Source organism: Chinchilla lanigera, unplaced genomic scaffold (genome assembly GCF_000276665.1).
Source record: "Chinchilla lanigera isolate Chin_1 unplaced genomic scaffold, ChiLan1.0 scaffold00040, whole genome shotgun sequence".
Classification (NCBI taxonomy): Eukaryota; Metazoa; Chordata; class Mammalia; order Rodentia; family Chinchillidae; genus Chinchilla; species Chinchilla lanigera.
In genome coordinates this window covers 9,646,151-9,665,837 of record NW_004955441.1, presented here as the reverse complement: position 1 = coordinate 9,665,837, position 19,687 = coordinate 9,646,151, and the positions used below count along the sequence as shown (strand labels likewise).

General features: G+C 36.6%; 1 protein-coding gene across 3 annotated transcripts in view; it reads right to left on the bottom strand.

The window, feature by feature from the left end:
* Window positions 1-19,687, bottom strand: part of Eml4 (echinoderm microtubule associated protein like 4) — an 81,961-nt gene that overhangs the window by 50,029 nt on the left and 12,245 nt on the right. For 2 of the 3 annotated variants that reach the window (XR_001235328.1, XM_013517609.1), the window contains exons 3-6: window positions 12,039-12,168; window positions 8,847-9,020; window positions 6,267-6,395; window positions 5,784-5,809 (exon numbers count right to left, since the gene is read on the bottom strand). Coding sequence is in view for 2 of the 3 variants with exons in the window: in XM_013517609.1 (XP_013373063.1) it covers window positions 5,784-5,809; window positions 6,267-6,395; window positions 8,847-9,020; window positions 12,039-12,168 (459 nt within the window). In the remaining variant the exon portion in view is untranslated. The remainder of the gene's footprint in view (window positions 1-5,783; window positions 5,810-6,266; window positions 6,396-8,846; window positions 9,021-12,038; window positions 12,169-19,687) is intronic. The other variant, XM_013517610.1, reaches the window with a different exon arrangement.

Genomic DNA, 19,687 nt, shown 5'->3' with positions numbered 1-19,687 from the left:
GTCAGTAGTGTACAGTAAAAGGAGCTTATATTATTTGCATTATCTGACAAAGAGAAAGATATTTCCTAATTTTAAAAAAGTTTAAAAGCACTATTTATTAAAGGAAGTAACAGAACACTTTGGGTGAAACAGCTCCTTTGAGAACTGACTGTGAATACAGATCAAAGATGCAGCAGATGCTGCCTCTTCCTAGCAATCTTGGTACATATCACTGATCAGTCACACCTCTTTCCTGCTAAACCTAATCACAAGTTTTAGAATTCTTCTCAAAATGTTTCGGAAAAGCAGTAACAATTTATAGAACTAGCAGTACAACATGCAGTCTAAATGCCACCCATCTGCACAAGACAGATTTCTAACTAGGACGTATTTCAGTTAACCGGCATGCTTCAAGAAGAGAAAATTTGCTAATTACTTCTTCTAGTTTAGCACTAAAATAATTATACCTATTGTGTAAAATATAGGTGAAAAGGCTTTAACCACAATATAATAAATATACATTAAGATTTGTGTCTCTATTATGAAAAGTAGTATTCTCCACGTTCAGAGGAGGCAGGTGGCACTTTTTTTCTCTTGGCTGAATATACAGAAAGAGGGTGTCCAGAACATATATTCTTAGACGGTGGGCAAGTTTCTAACAATGAAATAAAAGTATGGCTTTTAAACATTTTAATCTAGAAGCTACTCAGTCATAATATTAGGGTGCCAAATCTTTGCTTAGAAAGCTTTAAAATTAGCCAAAAACACTAATTATTGAGTTTTTTTTTTTTTTTTTTTTTGTAGTAATACAGGTCTCCCTTTTTTGATCTCCTTTTAAAATACATAGAAAACCCAGATAAAGTTCAGATGCAGTCTGTAAAAATGGCTCAGGATCTAAACATTAGAACAAAGTACATATATCTTTTGGAAGCAGGATACTTTCTTTCCTGTCTTTCCTAATTATGCACATTAGAAAGACAACACCTGCCTTGCTAAATTCTGGAACCGCAAAGTTTTGGATTCAGTAACAAGCAAAGACTTTTTGTAGTTTAATTTGATTTTTTAGTTTGTTTCAAACCACACAACCTTCTCACTAACACAGGGTCAGTGGAATACTACTATCATTTATCCTTATACAGGTAAATTTTAGCTGTTCTTTCAGATACAATGCTTAGTTTATACAGGTGTCACCGGTTTTATGGCCAAACCTACCCGCAGCAATCAGAAAATATAATACATAAACAAAAGCACCTGAAGTTGAGTTCCTTGAAGCTGGTCTACAGGCAAGTTAGGGAAGTTACTGAAAAGGCTTTAGCAATCCCTAATCTAAGCCTAATCGCGTGTGAGAGCACTGAAGCTCAAGGCCTCACACAGGGAGACCTTGTGTTCATCTCAAGATCACGAGATGTAACTGAAACAGAACGCAGATGAAGCAGGTAACAAAATAATAAATCAGAAGGTGATAAACGCTGGGAAGGAACAGGAGGACAGAGAACTGCCATCTTTGGCGGTCAGCATCACAAGATGAACCAAGTTTCTCTCTCTAATGTCCTTTGACACACACAATTTTGGGCTCCTTCAAATCTATACTCGTAACTTCAGTCTGGTTATTCTGTCCCTAAAGATGTCTTGTGTTTACTACACTTCTGCTCTTTCCACTGTACCACTTTGCCTTTTCCTTCTTTCCTTTCTTCCTTCCTGACTTCCTTTTTCTAAGTGAGATGCCTAATGAAGCCTATATTGCTTGGAATAAACTTGTGATTTGCAAATGCAATAGCTAAGAAATACAAAACAATGTCCCCTATGATCAGTGACCTACTTTCTATTCCCTAACCCAGCGAAAAAACCCTCCTGCTTCAGGGCTTATGTATTTTCAGCTTCCTCCATTTATGATTACCAGACTGTCACACCCCTCACTCCCTTCAGACAGCTCACGATATCAGAAAGGCCCTCCTAACCACTCTCTATAAAATGGCGGTTCTCTATCCTCCTTACTCTTTCCCAGTATGTATCATCTCCTGATGTATTATCTTGTTATCTACTTCATCCATGTTGTTTCAATTATATAGAATATATGTTCTACATGGTTCAGATACTGTAACTGCTGTAACCCTGGCTGTAAAAGACAGGACCTGACAAAATAAGCATTCGATAATACTTGTTATAATCCCAGCACTCAGGAGGCTGAGGCAGGAGGATTGCTGTTAAGTTGAAGGTCAGCCTGGGATATACAGTAAGTTCAAGGTCAGTCTAAACTGTACAGTGAGGACTCCCTGTCTCAAAAACAAAACAAAAACAACTTGTTAAACCATTACACTCAGCTCAATACTACTCTTTCTTTCTCCCTCTCTTTCTCATACTCATGGGAATATTAAAGCCATAAAAAAGGAAGATCTGTCATTTCCAACAATGTGGATGAACCTGGACGACATTATGTTTAAGTGAAATATGCCAGACTGCTGGGTGTGGTGGCGCACGCCTGTAATTCCAGCACTCAGGAGGCTGAGGCAGGAGGATTGTTGCGAGTTTGAGGCCAGCCTGGGCTACAAAATAAGTTCAAGACCAGCCTGAACAGCATAGTGAGACCCTGAAAGAAAGGAAGGGAGGAAGGGAGGAAGGGAGGAAGGGAGGAAGGATGGATCCCAGGTACAGAGACAATTACTACATCATCTCACTCACATGGCGAAGCTAAAAGGGTTGATCTCTCAGAAGCAGAGTAGAGGCTGGAGTGGTTAGGAGCGAGGGAGAGTGGATAAATGTTGGTCAATGTTAGATGTACTAGATACATAATCACAGTTACATGTCCTACATGAAAACTTAGTCCACCTTCTAACTTGTGTGAGGGTTTCACCTCTGCTGTGACTAGAACAGAGCCAGATCTGAAGAGAAGAGTCATGAAAAAGGGTTCCGGATTTAGGGCACAGACGAAGGTGCAGGCTAGCACGAGCCTCTTTTTGGTGGCACAGTCTGCTCTTCCCCTCACGCCCAGCCTCAAGCGTTGCCCTGCGTGTATCCCATTCCACTTCCTGCTGCTTTCAGCTGTGACTTCCTGCCTTCTGCCTAAGTGCCCATCACCGTGCTGCCTGAAGGACACAGGCCTTTTGGGCAGTTTCTCTACTACCACTCACCGAAATGTACCAAATGTAAACAGGCTTCTTCCCAAATCAAAGCAGGTGGCTTGGAACAAGTCACAGTTGTCATTGTCAAAAAAGAGCTAGAGAAATTAACAAATCATGTATGTAAAAGATTTTACAAAAAAGATAGATACTAGCATTAATAACTAAAATATAGGAAAATGTGCTGTGAAGGTACCATACACATTAAATACCAAATTTCAAAAATAGATTTATAACCTACAACACATGAAGACCCTCTGTCTAGAGCTTGTCTTTTCATCTTTCTCTATTTGAGTGCAAAGGTTTTACTGACACATTTTTAAAAATTTGTTTTGTTCTATGTGCCAGGCACTGTGTTAAAATACTTTACTACTCTCTAATTTTTATAAAAATCTCTTTGAAGGCTTATTATCTCAATTATACACAAGAAAACAAAAGCTCAGGAAGGTAAAATAACCTGTCCAAGGTCACTATAGCTAATTCAATGATGAAATCAGTCTCTGGATTCCAAAATTCAAATGTTTAAACATCTCTATTATGTTGATTGCTATACATCTCTACATGTCGGTTAAATGTGAAAGCCAACACAAAGTGCAATTATGCAAAACCACATTCCTACATCCCTGTTCTTTTCCACCTATCTACTTCACAAAATTTTCTTCTTTCAGCAGATGTCGCTTACCTAGTTGTTCAATCTTCCATATCCTACCTATCCTAGTACAATCTAGAATCCATCTATTTCTTTCAATGGCCTCTGCCTTCATCACTGTCAGGCCTGAATTATATAACACATTGAAAAGAGCTCTGGCGGGCACACTCCAATGATAGAGACTGTTCTCCAGACAGGATGCAGTAATTATACCAGCAAAGGTACAGACTCACATTTCAAAGCAAGCAACGTCTGACATTAATTTTCAACATCTGGGACAATGTCTTTAAGGTAAAATTCCTGTAACAGAATCAAACTTATTTTTCTTTATTCTTTCTCAGCTTTTCATTCCATCCTTCTTGGCAGGCACTGGCTAATCACTGTTTAGTGATTCCTCTACAGCAAAATCCTCCCCTTTTCAAATGCCTTACTTGCTCACTTGATTTTGAAAATTGTGTCATCAACATAAACCACTCTCATGTATCAATCTTAATTTCCTTTTTCCCTCCAAAGAACACATGAAACACAAGTAAAAGGCAAACAGTCCTTTCTCATTTACATTAATCTTATATTTGAGCTCTTTAGCAAAACATTTAATAGCAATACAGATTTATAGTTTCTGTTTTTTCTATTTTTGAAGTATTTTCATGTGTATTAGTTCATCCTTCTAGCAGACATGTGAGGTAAGATGTACAGTTGTTATTTTCAGACTGAAAAACTCAGGGACACTGTCATTAGGCCTAGCAGTACACAGAAGAGCCAGGGCCAAACACTAGTCAGAGCAACACTACCCTGCTCTTTTTGCCATACAGCCCTGTGATATAATCACCATTTAAAGAAAAAATGTTCAATACATAATGTAATAAGAATGTCTTTGTAGATAAAATTTCATTTTCCTTGAAGTAGCTAAATTATTAATCTAATACAATTTGTTAGTTTAATAACTCATATAGTAACTATAATGCAGGGAGAAAGTTAAAGCCTAATAGAGAAGAACGCCACCAAAATTGAACCTCTTTTACAATTTCTATGTACAAACAAATGATCCAAAGACAACAAAAAATAAGTACTTCTCTTCTTACTGGAACCAAAGGAAGCAAAAATCCACAGAAATGAAGTTAAATGTCTAACAAATATTTTAACCACAATTTAGCTGGCTGATAGCCCAGAAAATGAAGATAATTCTGACATATACAAATGACCTGTGAAAAGCACACACAGAACAGACATGCTTCCACTTGGAACAGCACGCTTCAATTAAACCTGCAGGCACTCTAAGGGGAATGTAAAACTGACTATGAAATTTACCTACTTGGCCGTTAAATTAAATATACATTTACAAAAAGTCTGCTCTCCTTTTTTGTCAGAACAAGCCAACAACAGCAAGTAGCCAGCAATTATAATTAATATAAAAGAAAAATTTAAGAGGAAATGGTTGCTAGACTCATCATATTTTCAGTCTTGTGTCAGGATTTGAGCGATTATTTGCAATGAAGCTGACAAGACAGGAAATCAAGTTAAAATTTACTCATCTTTTAAATGGTTTTTCTAAGTATAACTTTTTTTAAAGGGAGAAAACATTTTATTCTTTTGTGTAAAGCCACATTTATTTTTACTGATCAACTTGAATCTTCACAGCTGACAGAAATAAGACAGATTTCTTTAAAAAGCACTTGGATTCACTAGTTCCAATTACCATGACATTTCCTTTTTAAAGAGGAAAGTCAGATAGTAAAAGAAATGAAAAGCCAGATAAAAGAGTCAAGAAACATTAATTTAGAAGGCAACCAACTATGTGGCTTATTCTTACCTTGGCTGTTTTTTTCACAGGTTGACATTTTTGCTTGTGGAGACAAAAATGACGTATCTTACCAAAAAATCGAGCATTTTCTTAAGGAACTACAGAAACATGTCTCTTTTACTACCATGGGCTAATAAAATATACTCATTGAAAATAAGATGACATTCTTATCAGTTTAAAAAAATTACAACTGATGTACAAAAGCAAAATGAGTATTTTTAAAAGATATTTAATTTACCTTGGTTGATGATGACATCTTTATGCCTAAAAAGGAATTCAAAGAATATATTTATTTTATAATTTTATACAGGTGAACGTTAGAGTCATCTGAAGAAAGTGCAAAACTCTGATGCCTTGCCCACACCCTAGATAAATTTAGAAATGAAATTCAGCTATTAGTATTTTATAATTTCTCATTCTATCAACCACTAATGTACACTGTTTGGAAAATAATGAACGGCCTACAGGATCACTTGAACAAGTGAAAGCATAAAAAGAACATAAGAGAAGTACCCAAATCTTACAGTATTATTGAGATTTATGGTACGGACATTTATAATTTGAGTTGGGAAGCATTAACAGGAAGACACAATTTTTCTGAGAAGACTTTAGAAGAAAAAAATTACATAAACTATAGATTTTAAAATTCAAAGCAGACATAAATTGTACATATAAATATAACAGAACTATTAATTTTCATATATAATAAAGTATTACTTACTTGTCTGTATTTTTTGAAACTTTTGATATTAATTTTGACGTTGAAGGTGTTTTCAATAATTTATTACGACTATCATCTGGATTTTCCCATGAATTATGTAACTTTTCAGCTGTTGGTGGTCTTTTTATGCTAGGAAAAACATATTCATTTCTTAGAGAAAAATTCTGAGTAGTACCAGTGACATGTAAGTGACTGTTTAAATAGAACACAAAAGCAGCAATTAACACTTTCTTAAAGCTAATCCAGAAAAGAAAGGAAAGGATTAGTTGAAAGGTTTTGCCTGGATGAGTAAAGGAGTTAAACAAGGCAATGACCAACTCTGCATTTTTTTTTTTTACGAGTAGGACAATTTATTGAAGAAAAGGAATGGGGAACAGAAATAGTTCCTGAGAGACAGGAGGGGTCCCAAATGGGTTGCCCCCAAGTGTGTTTTATAATTTTCAGTATTACTCTGAAGAGGCACTAGAACAAATACTATCTGATTAAAAGGAATCTATACCAATTTTTGCTGTTATCAGGAAAAAAACCTACTTGCTTACATCTCAGAATATTTCTCTTTTGCTAGTACTGGGGACTGAATCCAGGGCCTCTGCACTGAGATGCATTTGCTGCCCCTTTTTATTTTAAGACAGGGTCTTACTAAATTGTCCAGCTAGGTTGCACCTGCCTGCAGCTTCCTAGAGTGCTGGGATTACCGGAATAAGCCACCACTCGAGGCTACTCTCATAACTAATAGTTAACAAAAATCAGAACTTTTTCATAATCATTGACTTCCAAGGCTGCAACTTTCATTTCTTATGTAATTATGTCCTAATGTAATTAAATTTATGGGGTACAAATGACAATTCCTAAATGGTGAGACTAAAAATGAAACTCGTTTGTATCTTTACAGACAACTATCCATGGTCTAAAATAAGACCTGACACACAAAAATATGTAGTATTACCAATGCTGATTCGCTATATTTGTAATACAAAGTTTTTTATTTATAAATGACTTTTTGGTTGCATTGTTAACTATCCTAAAACTCATCCGTTCTTTAATACTTCTTGCAATAGTACATAAAAAGAGCAGTTTAGAAAGGTAAGCATATTTCCAGGAGACCGCAAGAAGCTGAAAAAAAAGATTCTGGAATGAAGAAGATGCCAAGTCAAATCAGAACCTTAAAGAGATTGATTATAAAAAAGCCACCTTTAATCACACACACTCTGAAGCTGCATAACAATAATTTACATTCAAGAAAAATTCCACAAGAGACCAGGCAGAAGAATTAAAAACCACTTAGCATAAAATCTGTCTGATACACAGACAAAGCATTTTGTAAATGGTAAACATGCATCAATCAAGTGAAGAGTATTCTGGTTTTCCAAATTTCCATTACAGACTTGACACAAAATATTAAACTGGTCAAATAAAAGTGCATTATAATCTTTTAGGAACGGCTGTCATTTAAAATCATAGCTGTTCGGGAATGGTTTAATAGTTTCCTAAGATTTCTAAGCAGAACTATAATGATAACATATATATCTCACAATAAAACTTGAATAATATTTCTACAAACAAGCAAATTTAATTAAGTTGGTCTCAATATTTTATTACAAGGTAGCTGTAGCAGTGAACTCCCAGCATGCAGGTTTAGATCCTCCATTTAGGCTCACACACACTGTTAGAATGTGTTCCCTTCTCCCCCTCTTATAACTTAAAAATATTATTATGGACACAGAAGCCCTCAAGCAAGCCTTAGCATAGAAAAGACCAGGTGAAATGGATTCATTTCTCTAATCAAGCAAGAACTTATCCGCCCAAGACCCAAAACTGAAACTGAGATGCAGCCACAACAAAGAGCTATTTGTTGAGAAGGGCCCTTGCAAGTTGAAGGTTGTAATGATGCCAAAATGTGGTGAGGATAACTACGTATGGCCATTTTCTATCCATGGCTGTAAGTTTACACAGAACCATGTATAAATTAAAAAGTATTCTGTACTTTTATGAAAATATTGTTTTCATTTTAAAGTAGGCTATTTGTGCCTTTCACCAGACTGTTTATAACTTAGTTTCTTTTTCTTTTTTTGTCTTTTTGAGACAGGATTTCACTATGCAGTTCAGGTTAGCCTTGAACTCACAGTGATCCTCCTGCCTCAGCCTCCCCATGTGCCAGGATTACAGGGGTGTGCCATGTCTGATTTTCTTTGTCAGTTTTAACTAAGAAATTTTGACCATAAATTTTTATTCTACAATGTGTATGTGTTTTGTTTTGTTTTGTTTTTTTTTTTTTGGTCTTTTTGAGACAGGGTCTTGCTATGCAGTTCAGGCTAGCCTTGAACTCAGTTTGTAGCCCAGGCTGGTCTTGAACTTGTAACAATCCTCCTGCCTCAGCCTCCCTAGTGCTGGGATTACAGGCGTGTGCCACCATGCCCGGCTCCACAATGTGTTAAAATACAAATTACAGCAACAACGTAGGAAAAAAAAAGCCATCAGGCTTTTCTCTTGGAATCCATGGATGGCCAACATTTTCCCAAGTCACAGAATTTAGGTATCTTTACAACCTTTCCCTAGCTCTGTACTGGGGACAGTTAAAACCTTTTAGTGGGAGCAGAGTTCTTGCTTTCTGGAGTTTGTCTGTGTATTTGGAGAGGTTGTGAAGAGGGCTGGGGAGAAGGTGATGCTCGAGTTTGTGGACTGTGATCATTAGAATGAGATTCCTCTTTTTTTTCTCTCTGTCCTTGTGGTTTTTCTTTCTTTTTTTCTGTACCACTGTAAAATAAAGTATAACATGGAACAACACATATTTAAACAAATGAAAAAAAAATCAAATGATAAAAAGTGATTATTATATAATTCAAACCCTTAAATCATACAGCTAGTATGGTTTTTACTGCTTTTATCCAATAAGGAAAAATATGTCTTTGAAAATTCTGGAAGCTATTAAAATCTTCAGTGAAGACTGAAATTACCTCTAATGAATTTTTCCATCTTAGCAAATTTTAGAGAAGCTCGCTTATCTGACCTCCAGTTACTCAAGTCAGAGGACTAGTGACACCACCCATTACCTGTGGAAGCTGACGGACGCCCGAAATACACTAATGCTCAGTGTCTGACAGATGATTCCCTAATTCCTCTGTGTATTTCTGCTCCCACAGTTTTTTCCTCACTTTTATGCCACTGGGGATCTAACTTAGGGCCTTCCACATGCTAGCCAAACACTCTACCACTACGCTACATCCTCAGTCTTATCAGTTGAGGTTTAATTTTACCCAAGAGTTTTATGTTTTCTTAAAACCTGTTTATGCCAGTTATTTTAATTACGTAAGTTATGTAAATACAAAGTGCTGGGTGTGGTGGCACAGGCCTGTGATCCCAGCACTTGGGAGGTTGAGGCAGAATTGCTGCAAATTCGATGCCAGCCTGGTCTACAAAGTAAGTTCAAGGCCAGCCTGGATTGCGTAGTGAAACCCTGTCTCAAAAGCCAAAAGAAGATTAATATAGGACCAGGGATATAGCTCAGTGGCACAAGCACCTGCCTGCCAAGTGCAAAGTCCTGAGTTTGATCCCTGGTACCAAAAAAAAAAAAAAAAAAGAGTAAATATAAAGAAAATTGACAAAATATATATCAGAACAAGAACCATAAGTTCTGAAGTTGTAGGAAAACTAAATTGAATGTTCTAGGTATACTAAACATGACAAGTATTTAAACAACTGTTAAACTGAAGTGAAAATTTTTTTAAAATCATAGAAAAAGAGATATTTTCTAATTACTGTGTTATTGTGCCAGATTTTAAAAGTGAAACAAAAATCATGAAAATTTATTTATGAGCATATTTTATACGAGTCAACACGGAATTCGATTAGAGATTCCTATTTAGAAAGGGGGTAGGAGGCTTGACTTTAATTATATTTAAGGTATTTGTAGCTTCACACTTTGACTTTTTTTTGAGATAGAGTTTTGGTATGTTGCTTAGGCTGGGCTCAAATTCATGGAAATCCTGCTGTCTCAGCCTCCTGAGTGCTGGGATTACAAGCGTGTGCCACATGCCCAGGTCTAGACTTTGACTCTTATAATGAACTACCTTGCATTCCTAATTGTACCTGAAAAGAGAGTACAATATTACAAGTTAGATGGAATTAAGACTTCCATTTCAGTGTTGAAAAGCCAGAAAACTACCAACTGTGTACAGTTCTTAAAGTACATTTTGCAATTTTACTGTAAGGTGCATAATCAATGAGAGGGTATGTTCCAAAAATATCTTAAACAAATATATAGTATATATAATTTAACTACCATATACTAGTTAAAAATGTCATAACATCGTTTTGGCAGTGACATTTCTTCAGCTGATTTAGTTCTAATACCTTCTGACTTCACACTGGCCACTGATTATCAACTTCATGTTAAATTTTTTTCAGTATACGCTAAGAAAATTTACTTCAGAAATATTAGAGGAACTTCAAAACTAAAAACAAAACCGACACAGATGTGGAAGCTACTTCTCTCTTGTCATTCTTTAAACTATCCTGAATGCAGGGATCACTAGTTTCTGGTGGGCACAGGCCAACTTCGAAGAACTTTGCCCCCAGGGTACTTCAAAGGAAAATGTTACGGAGTCCCTGCATCACACACAAGCTCAGCTAGTCTGAGATTTACTGGCTCACTACCGTGCACAGTACTGATCACCACACAGCAACAGCACAACAGCCACGTAAGAAAACGGGCTGAATCTGAGCTGTTACTGGATACATCGTGGAAATTTATTCAAATTTTCTACTTCAAATTCTTTTAACTTATAACTTGTTCCCTTTTCCTGAAAGTGGACCACAAGTATTAACTCTTAGAATTCTTTACAGGGGAAAGTCTACATTCCGTGACGTTCTAGAAGATTAAATTTTAGAAGAAATTTTTAAAAGGACTGAACAACTTATTTCTTCAACACTCTGGTAGTCACCTGTTAGGTTAAATACGTAATATCACCCTATCAAAAATTCAGTCACTGGCATTAGTTTATTGACACAAGCATTTTCAGTACATTGTTACACATTATTCTCTTAAGGATTTTTCTCATGCACTGTTTGAAGAAAACTTTAAGATTATAAAGTTGTTATCTTAGAGTCTTCAGATAATTTACTAGGAATTTCAAAAAAGGGCGAGTCCTACAAGCAGTTTTCTTGGGAACTAATCCTCATCAATTAACTCATGAACAGAATACTATCTATAGAATCAACTCTGTACTCCACTGAAACTTTTATACCGCAGCAATTCCACAGCTTCCTGTCCACCATCCTCGGACATGCAGACACAGACACACAACACATGAACACTGTATAATCTCCTGAGCCGGGCCTTAACTTTATATAGTCTCATGGCTGAAGAAGTTTTACCACTCAGCCTCCCAGTAATGTGGATCTGTACCAAAGATTCTATTTTCCCTTTAAAAACGCTGTATCAAACCTATCACTTGGTAAGGAAAATTTATAGATAATTTCATTAAGTATAATGATAGTTATCAATAAATTCTTGCTAAAGAGAAACAATTAAAAAAAAAAAAAAGAAACCAGAAAATGAAGTTATTCTTTCCTTGCTAAAAACCAAAAGCTTCCATACTAAAACTCCAGAAGTGTGAACTACACAGGCTACAGATCTCATTCACAAAAAATTTAAAGGACATGTTCATCTGACTCTCATACAACTCTATTTCATATTTTTTTCAAAAGCAAACTGATTTACCGAGCTCATACTATTTAGCAAAGTTAGCATTTTTCCCCCTTACAAGTGGGTACCTTTTAGCAGCAGATGAGAGAGTTTCTTTTCTTGCAATTGAGACCGAACTGGTGTGAGTTGGTTTTCTGTTGGCACCACTTCCATTGGTTATACAGGACATAGAAATAGCTTCTCGAAGACTTGGTTGTCCTAAAGATAGTTAAGGAAAAAGTTTTTTTCTCAAACTTCAAAGTATTCCCAAGATCAGGATTTTAAAAATTAAATCCGTTAGTATGTAGAATTGGTGAGCAGGATGCCCCCAAAATTCATCTTTAAAAACTCCACAAAAAACAAAATCAACCACACCTATTACAACAGCTATTATAAACAAGAACAGGCGGGGAATTGGCAAAGATGTGGAGAAACTGGAACTCTGTACTCTACTAGGGAGAATGTAAAATGGTACAGCTGCTATAGAAAACATTAAAATGTCTTCTCAAAAATTTAAATAGAGAACTGGCACGCGATCTAGCAGTTATGCTTCTAGATATATTTCTAGAGGATTTGAAATCAGAGTCTTAAACAGATATTTATATACCAATGTTCATAATAGCATTATTCACAATGGCTAAAAGTTATGAATAACCCAAATATCCACTGATGGACGAATGTATAACCAAGTATTTTATGTACTTACAATGGGATATTATTCAGCTTTATACAATATGGATGAACCTGAATGACATATGCCAAGTAAAATAAATAGTCTCGAAAGAACAAATATTGCATGCTTCCATTTAAATGAGTAGCCAAAGTAATAAAAATCGAAAATAAAACAGTGGTTGCTGGGGTGGGAAAGGAAAGAAAGGGAATTTTTTATTATTTAACTTCTCTTTGTTTTCTGAGACAGCGTCTTGCTAAGCGGCCCAGGCTAACCTAAAACTTGTAATCCTCCTTCCTCAGCCTCCTATGCAGTTGGGATCATACACCTGTGCTGTTGTGCCTATTTTGCATTATTAGTGGGTACAGAGTTTCCATCCTAGAGATGGACTATAGTGATAGTTGTGTAACACTGTCAATGTATTTAATGCCACTGAAGTGCACGTGCAAAAAAAAAAAAAATGCTTTCAAGGTATCTTGTGCAATTATCATTCTCTGACATACGATTAAATGGGAACACATACCTGACAGTTTTCACTGGTCTTAGCAAGCTCTCTAGTCACATCCCAGATTATTATTCTAAAAAGATAGTACAGTTCAAGGCATATGCATATATAATGGCTTCCTTTTTATTAGTCAACAAAAAATTTTCAACTATTGAGCCAATTCTGAAGCTTATATAGTTTATTCTATAGAATAACAATTTTTATAACGAATAGAAATGGTTGTGCAATTATTTGAATGATCATTATTATGTAAAATGATTGAAAAATTAGAAACAAATTTTTAAAAAAGAAACGTGAGAGTGTTGATGGAGTGCAAAGAGAAATGTCAAAAACAGTGTGTGCAGGGGTCTAGACGTATATGCAGTTCCACAGAAGAGTGGCTGCCTGGCATATGCAAGGCCTGGGTGTGATCCTTTGTACTGCAAAAATAAAGGAAGAAAAAATACGATTGAAAATTTCAAGTATGTTGACGACAAATCTTTAGTCTATGTTAAACTCATAGTCTCATGTGAAAGAATGAAATTAAAATCTGGAGAAAGTTTAAAACCACACAAAAGACTGAAATACAAATATTGTTTTGATATGTATTTTTTAATTTAATCTTTGTGCTAGTTTATGTGCTATTTAAGAAATCCAGCTGGGTGTGGTGGAGCACGCCTGTAATCCCAGCACTCAGGAAGCTGAGGGACGAGGACCACTGTGAGTTCAAGGCCAGCCTGAACTATATTGTGAGACCCTGTCTTAGAAAAAAGAAACTGGCGGAGAGGTGGGAGATGAAGCTCAGTGGGAGAACACTTGTCTAGCACATGCCAAGGCCCTGGGTTCAAACCCTAGTACTGCACTACCTACCCACTCCCTCAACTACCCAACTCAAGGTCACTAAGATTTCTCTTAAATTTTCTTCCGAAGTTTTATAGTTTTCCACCTTAGGTTGAGATCGGCAGTCCGTTTTGACTTATATGGTACACAGCAGGAGTCAAGGTGAGTGACTTTATTTTGTTACACGACAATAGTAACTCTCAAGTAAGACTCTTCTCCTTGCTATTCCTTCTTACACCCAAGCTTTTGCACTTGCTCTTCTACTAGGAATGTTCTCCACTATTCATTCTCATTAAAGGTTTGGCTCAAAGAAGGCTTAGGTTATTCTCACTACCTCTTTTATTTCCTTTACAATCTGCTTTACAATCACCTGCAATTCTACCTGGATACCAGGCTTATTTGTGATTACTATCTGTACCCTTCCCTTGGTTAGCACTGGAGCTACCACATAGAAAGCACTTAGTATCAGAATGACTAACTGAATTCTTCCCCACAACTGTCTCAAATTTCTCTTCTGGATTACGTTCAGTTTATAACTATTCCTTTTATAACATGGAATAGTTATAAAATGCCTTGTTCTAAGGCATCTTCTACACTGTGCCAGAATTATTATTGTAAAACATGCTATCTGCCTTCAAGATTAAAATGAGATCAACTGTAACACACCATTATTTGAAGTACACTAGAAAGGACCAAGTGTTTATGAGAACTATGACACTATCAATTATAAGATAAATCACCAGACGTTAACATGCAAAAAATATAGGCATCTTAAATCTGCCTGTCACTCCTCAACTTGAAGTTCTTTAATGGCTCTCCACTTCCCTCAGGATAAAGCCAAGAATTCTGAGCACGGCATAAAAATCTTTTGTTATGGGCCCTGTCAGTCCAGGCTGATTAGCTGATACTCCAACCTCACTTTCTTTGCTTGTTTATTCTATGTAACACTTTTTTTGCCGGGGGGTGGGTGCTGGGAATTAAACTCAGAACCTTGCACTTGCCAGGCAGGCACTTGTGCCATTGAACTATATCCCTGGCCCCTGCTTGTTTATTCTAAACCTCTAAGTCAAGTACTACTTCTTGTTCTGTACTTTCACACTTGGACAGTCCTTTGCGCCAGCATATGCTAATCACCTCTTTTTGCTTAAACTAATATACTGTATATTTGTTACCCCCCCACTCATTAAGTATATACTCAGGACATTAGTTGTAATCCTCAACTTGCATTTACAAAAGTGTGTGTACAAGGCAGCCACTGACACCAAGGATTCACAATCTTGGGGGGATACACACAGTGACAGTGAAAACACAGTCAATATAGTAACAGACTGATGGCAATGGAAAACCAAGTACAAAGAAAGGACACATAATTCTGTAAGGATAATTAGGGACACAGAGGCTTTCCAGAATAATTACAGGACAAAGTCTTAAAGGATAAGAAACAGTTGAAAGGTAGCCGCTAAGATATACTGGGACCATACTCTAGTATGTACAAAGGAAAAGAATGTAACAGCATGTAACAGCAAAGGGGGTGTGTTTACATACGTGAGACAAAGAGCTCATTGATGTGGCCAGAATGCAGAACAAGAGAACAGGGTTTTGACAGGGAAAGTAGCAGGACTTAGGTGATAGCAAATACAATGGGATTTTAAACTGCAAAGAGCTCTTATTCTTGTTTTAAAGAAAACATTTTAGTGGTTATGCAAACAGATTTTAGGACAGTGGTCTAAGATGATGAGGACCTGAAACAACAGCTAGGTATTCTGAAAACAAAGGAAGAAATAGTTTTAAGAAATATGTAGCACTTTCCAAGATCATGAATTCAGTTTTGGGACATGCTACATTTATGAATTCTGAAGGACATACAAGTAAAACAATCTAGAAAATAGATAATTCTAAAGATGGGTTAGAATACAGATAATTTGGGAATCGGTACCAACATATGGCTCTTAAGACCAGGAAGCTAAACAAGTGATGACATCTCCTTCAGGAAAGAAACTGCAATTCCAGTTTGAGTTAAGCATTTATGTATGTGCTCCTGTGACACCCTAAATGGACCTTTACTAATACCACTAATTAAATGACAACTGACTTGCTTTTCTTCCTACTTGACCTAGGCGCTTTGGGAACAAAACTCTTATTCCTTTATGTCCAGCATCTAAAGCAGTGAGCAGTATACTGAAAGATGAAGGAAAAAGACAGCTGTTCATCTGTAAGTGCTACAGAGTAGTATTAATTATCAAGCACTTACTATGTATTAGGTATTATCCTAAGTATTTATACTTGTTCATTTTATAATTGTTTTCTCCTTCCACCTTTCATCACACTCCTAAAAGGGCTTTACTATTATCATCCTAAATTTTACTGATGAAGAAACCAAAATCCTGCAAGGTTAGTTAACATGCTCAAGGTTACACCGTAGTAGGCAATGAAACAAAAATTTGACTGTAAGAACAATGGCAGATAAAAGGAATAAACCTGCCTACAAAAGAGTGATATTTTGAGGCTGTGCGTGGTGGTCGCACGCCTGTGATCCCAGCACTTGGGAGCCTGAGGCAGGAGGACTGTTTAAGTTCAAGACCACCTGGGCTACCAAGTGAGCTCAAGGCCTGCCTGAAATGCATAGTGAGACCCTTCTCAAAAAGACAAAAAAAAAAGACTGAAAGAACATTTTCACAGTCACTTTCAATCCCACAGTTTAATCTGAGGTAACTGTTACTACTAAGAATATTTAGTACTTGAATGAAAGCGTGAGTGATCTTCCAGGGCAGAAGAAATGGATTAGGTAAAGCAGAGGCAGAAAATTAAACAGAAGTGTGGTGAAGGTTTTCGGACTGAGAAGTCTTCAAAGTACATTCTTTGAAACTTAGAATATTAGAAACTTCACCAGGAAGAAACAAAAATGATTATTGCAGTTACACAAATTTATAACTGGAATGTTATCATTAGGTGCTTGCATATGCATGTAAGTGTGTGGGGTTGGGGTGGGGGTGGGGTATTCAAGTGGACAGATGGAACATAAACACCTCCCCAGGGACTGGGCATTATAGTCAGAGCCATAAGTCTCTCAAAGAACAGACTACGACTTGGAAGCAACAGTCACTACCAGGGACCGAGTTCTATTTCTGAGCAACAATCAGACTTAAGTAAGAGACCTTTAGGCTAAAAGTCTGTAAACCACAAGGTACTAATTTAGTTTTAAACACAGTGGAAAGTATCATAGTATCAGAGTTGGAGGCTAATGAAAACATTTATACTGTATTTTATCATAAGAATACTAATCTTTATGGTTTCTATTCCTTGATTGTAGATTCAAGCAGATGATCATTTCGACGTGTTAGTCTGCTTGTTCCTAAATACAGCTGCACCTCGATTTATGAACTTAATTTGTTTTATGATCCGGGGAAAGACAGCTGCATTTGTGCTTATATGGGGAAGGTGGCCATGATTATGTTTGTCATCCGATGCGATGTTTGCCAAAGGAAGCAAAATGTTGTCAAATACTTTTGTTTGTGAATTGAACAGAAGCATTCATATTACTGTACTAATGAATTTCAGAATACTATAGACTTGCATATTACAAAGCTTAAAACATGAAATCCTACTTGCTACTCCCATATATAATATACTCTTATTCTTGCATTTTTCCCAATGCCTCCTTCTAGGACAGTAATTTCCTTCCTTCCCCGTTTCCCCTCTTCTACTCCCTTTCTCTTCCTCTCCCCCTTTCCCTCTCTCCTCCCCTTTCCTCTCCTGTCTCTCGTCTTTTTGAGACAGGGTTTCACTATGCAGTTCAGGCTGGCCTTGACCTCATTTTGTAGCACAGGGTGGCCTCAAACTTGCAGTGATTCTCCTGCCTCAGCCTCCCAAGTGCTGGGATTACAGGTGGGTGCCACCATGCCTAACCTTTAAACAGTAATTTTCTTCCATGATTTCCTGTTTCTGTAATTTTCTTCTTCCTGCATCCAATTTAACAAGTATTTATCGAGCCATCCCAAGAAAAAACTATAGTAGTAAGAAATTATCCTTACTTTCAAATCACTTATGATCTAACAGAAGCAACAAATACAAATGTCAAAAAAGATGTACAATAAAATTTTAAAATAATTCCAAGAAAAGACAAAAAACAGACTATTTCAAATAATTTCTAAGGTTTCAAATGACAGTCAAAATTTTAAGTAAAGGTAAAGATGGTTCATAATGAAGAACTCTGATACTCAGAGTTGTTTATTTATCTCAGATTTCCTATTACATGCTCTGTGGCTCCAACTGTATACCTGTCATTAATTTATTTAATTTTCAAACTCCTTGCTACTTTTCTAAATCTGTCAATTATTTCATTTTTGAGAAAAATGAATGATAAGAGTTTTCTGTGAAATTTTATCTTCTCCATTTGGAATCATCTCTGTACACTTCTTTTTCTTCTTGACTCACCAGGAGATGTACTCTTAATCTTTTCAATTCTGGGCAAAAATGACAAGGAAGGCATATGACCCTCAGGGAGCAATAGCGCCCTGTAAATGGTAACTGCTGCTTGGCCTGAGCCAGTAACCACCGATGTTCTTCTATCTACAAAAGACAATTTAGAAATCTCTGAGGTGCTGTCACAATAAGGAGTGACTCCCTCATCTCCCCAAACCACAGTTATCAGTCATTTTAGCTTAATGGGTCCACCAAGGAGAGTCACACCTTCCATTCTGATAAATGTAATTTGCCACGGGTGACAGAAAAATACGTTGAATGTTTAAATTTTAAAAAAACTCTTACAGTAAAAGACACATTGCCAGGAATAATTAAGTGTGTTGAAAGCAAGGTATTTTGAGAAGATTATTGGCAATGTGTCCTTTACTGTAATAAATTTTATTTAAGTATGCACCGTATTTTCTGGCCACTCCTTATTGATCAGCTGTTTATAGCCATTTCTGTTAAGTAAAAATACTATTGTGTGTCCTCATCCCTCTTATTCATTGGTCCTGGCACCATTTTTCGGGCTCTTCCCCAAAGTCAAAACGACTAGGAAAGCTGAGCATTTTCAGTCAGTTCAGTGCACCGAGGCAGCCAGCATAGTGGCAACTGAACATGTGCAAGCAGACTTCCAGAATTCCTTCAGAAAATGGCAAGAAAGATGGGACAAATGTGCGGAAGGATGGGGAGACTGATGGCAATGTCTTTTACTGTAATAATTTTGAAATAATGTAAACATTTAATGTATTTTTCAATCATACCTTGCACTTATTAACAACCTTTACAGCAAACTTACGACCATCCTAGCCTTTTTTCTAATGTTATTTGGGACAGGAGCCAAAGGATACAGACCTGTGCATCTATAGTGTTCCAGATTCTACATAATGTTTCTTTTCCCTACATTTCAATTTTGCTTTTGGACGCTTCCATTTCTCAAGTGACAATTATAATGTTTCCTATCTTTGGTTACCAACACTTTTCTGGTTTTAATAACTAACTGCTACTCTCAGATAAAGCACTCTTTTACTTCTACAGAACTGTGTACTAATAGCTTGTCTTCACATAATGCCACTGGGCTGTACTCTCAAATTACATTCACTTGGTCACCCCCAAGAGGTCTTAATGGGTTTCCCAGGCACCAGCTGTGGCCTAATTTGTCTTCTTAGCAGTTGAAACTGCCAAAGAATTCCCGAGGCTTTCCTTTCTGTTCCAAAGTACAGGTAACCCCCACCCCTTCTTGGCAAGGATTCAACTGCAACTGGTGCATAAATTATGAACAA